Genomic DNA, 325 nt, shown 5'->3' with positions numbered 1-325 from the left:
TGTCCCCCTCTGTCCCCTGTCCCCCCTGTCCCCGTCCCCACCTGCAGCGGCTGCAGCTGTGCCAGGTCCTCGCACTGCGAGTTGTCCTGCCAGGTCCTGCCGCTGTCGTCGGTCACCCAGCGCCCGTCGGGGCCGCAGCGCCGCGCCACCACGCCGCCGTGTCCCCTCTGTCCCCTGTCCCCCCTGTCCCCGTCCCCACCTGCAGCGGCTGCAGCTGTGCCAGGTCCTCGCACTGCGAGTTGTCCTGCCAGGTCCTGCCGCTGTCGTCGGTCACCCAGCGCCCGTCGGGGCCGCAGCGCCGCGCCACCACGCCGCCCTGCACTGT

General features: G+C 74.2%; 1 protein-coding gene across 1 annotated transcript in view; it reads right to left on the bottom strand.

The window, feature by feature from the left end:
* LOC121349800 (gastric inhibitory polypeptide receptor-like) overlaps nt 1-320 on the bottom strand; it is a gene marked incomplete at both ends in the record, with an annotated part of 2,858 nt that extends 2,538 nt beyond the window's left edge. Inside the window, one exon of the mRNA XM_041460554.1 lies at nt 200-320. Within this exon, the coding sequence (XP_041316488.1) occupies nt 200-320 (121 nt within the window). The remainder of the gene's footprint in view (nt 1-199) is intronic.
* Between the last annotated feature and the right edge of the window lie 5 nt (nt 321-325).

Source organism: Pyrgilauda ruficollis, unplaced genomic scaffold (assembly GCF_017590135.1).
Source record: "Pyrgilauda ruficollis isolate IOZ18807 unplaced genomic scaffold, ASM1759013v1 scaffold1444, whole genome shotgun sequence".
NCBI classification, from domain to species: domain Eukaryota; kingdom Metazoa; phylum Chordata; class Aves; order Passeriformes; family Passeridae; genus Pyrgilauda; species Pyrgilauda ruficollis.
The sequence above is the reverse complement of the archived record's forward strand: the minus strand, read 5'-3'. Positions and strand labels throughout refer to the sequence as shown.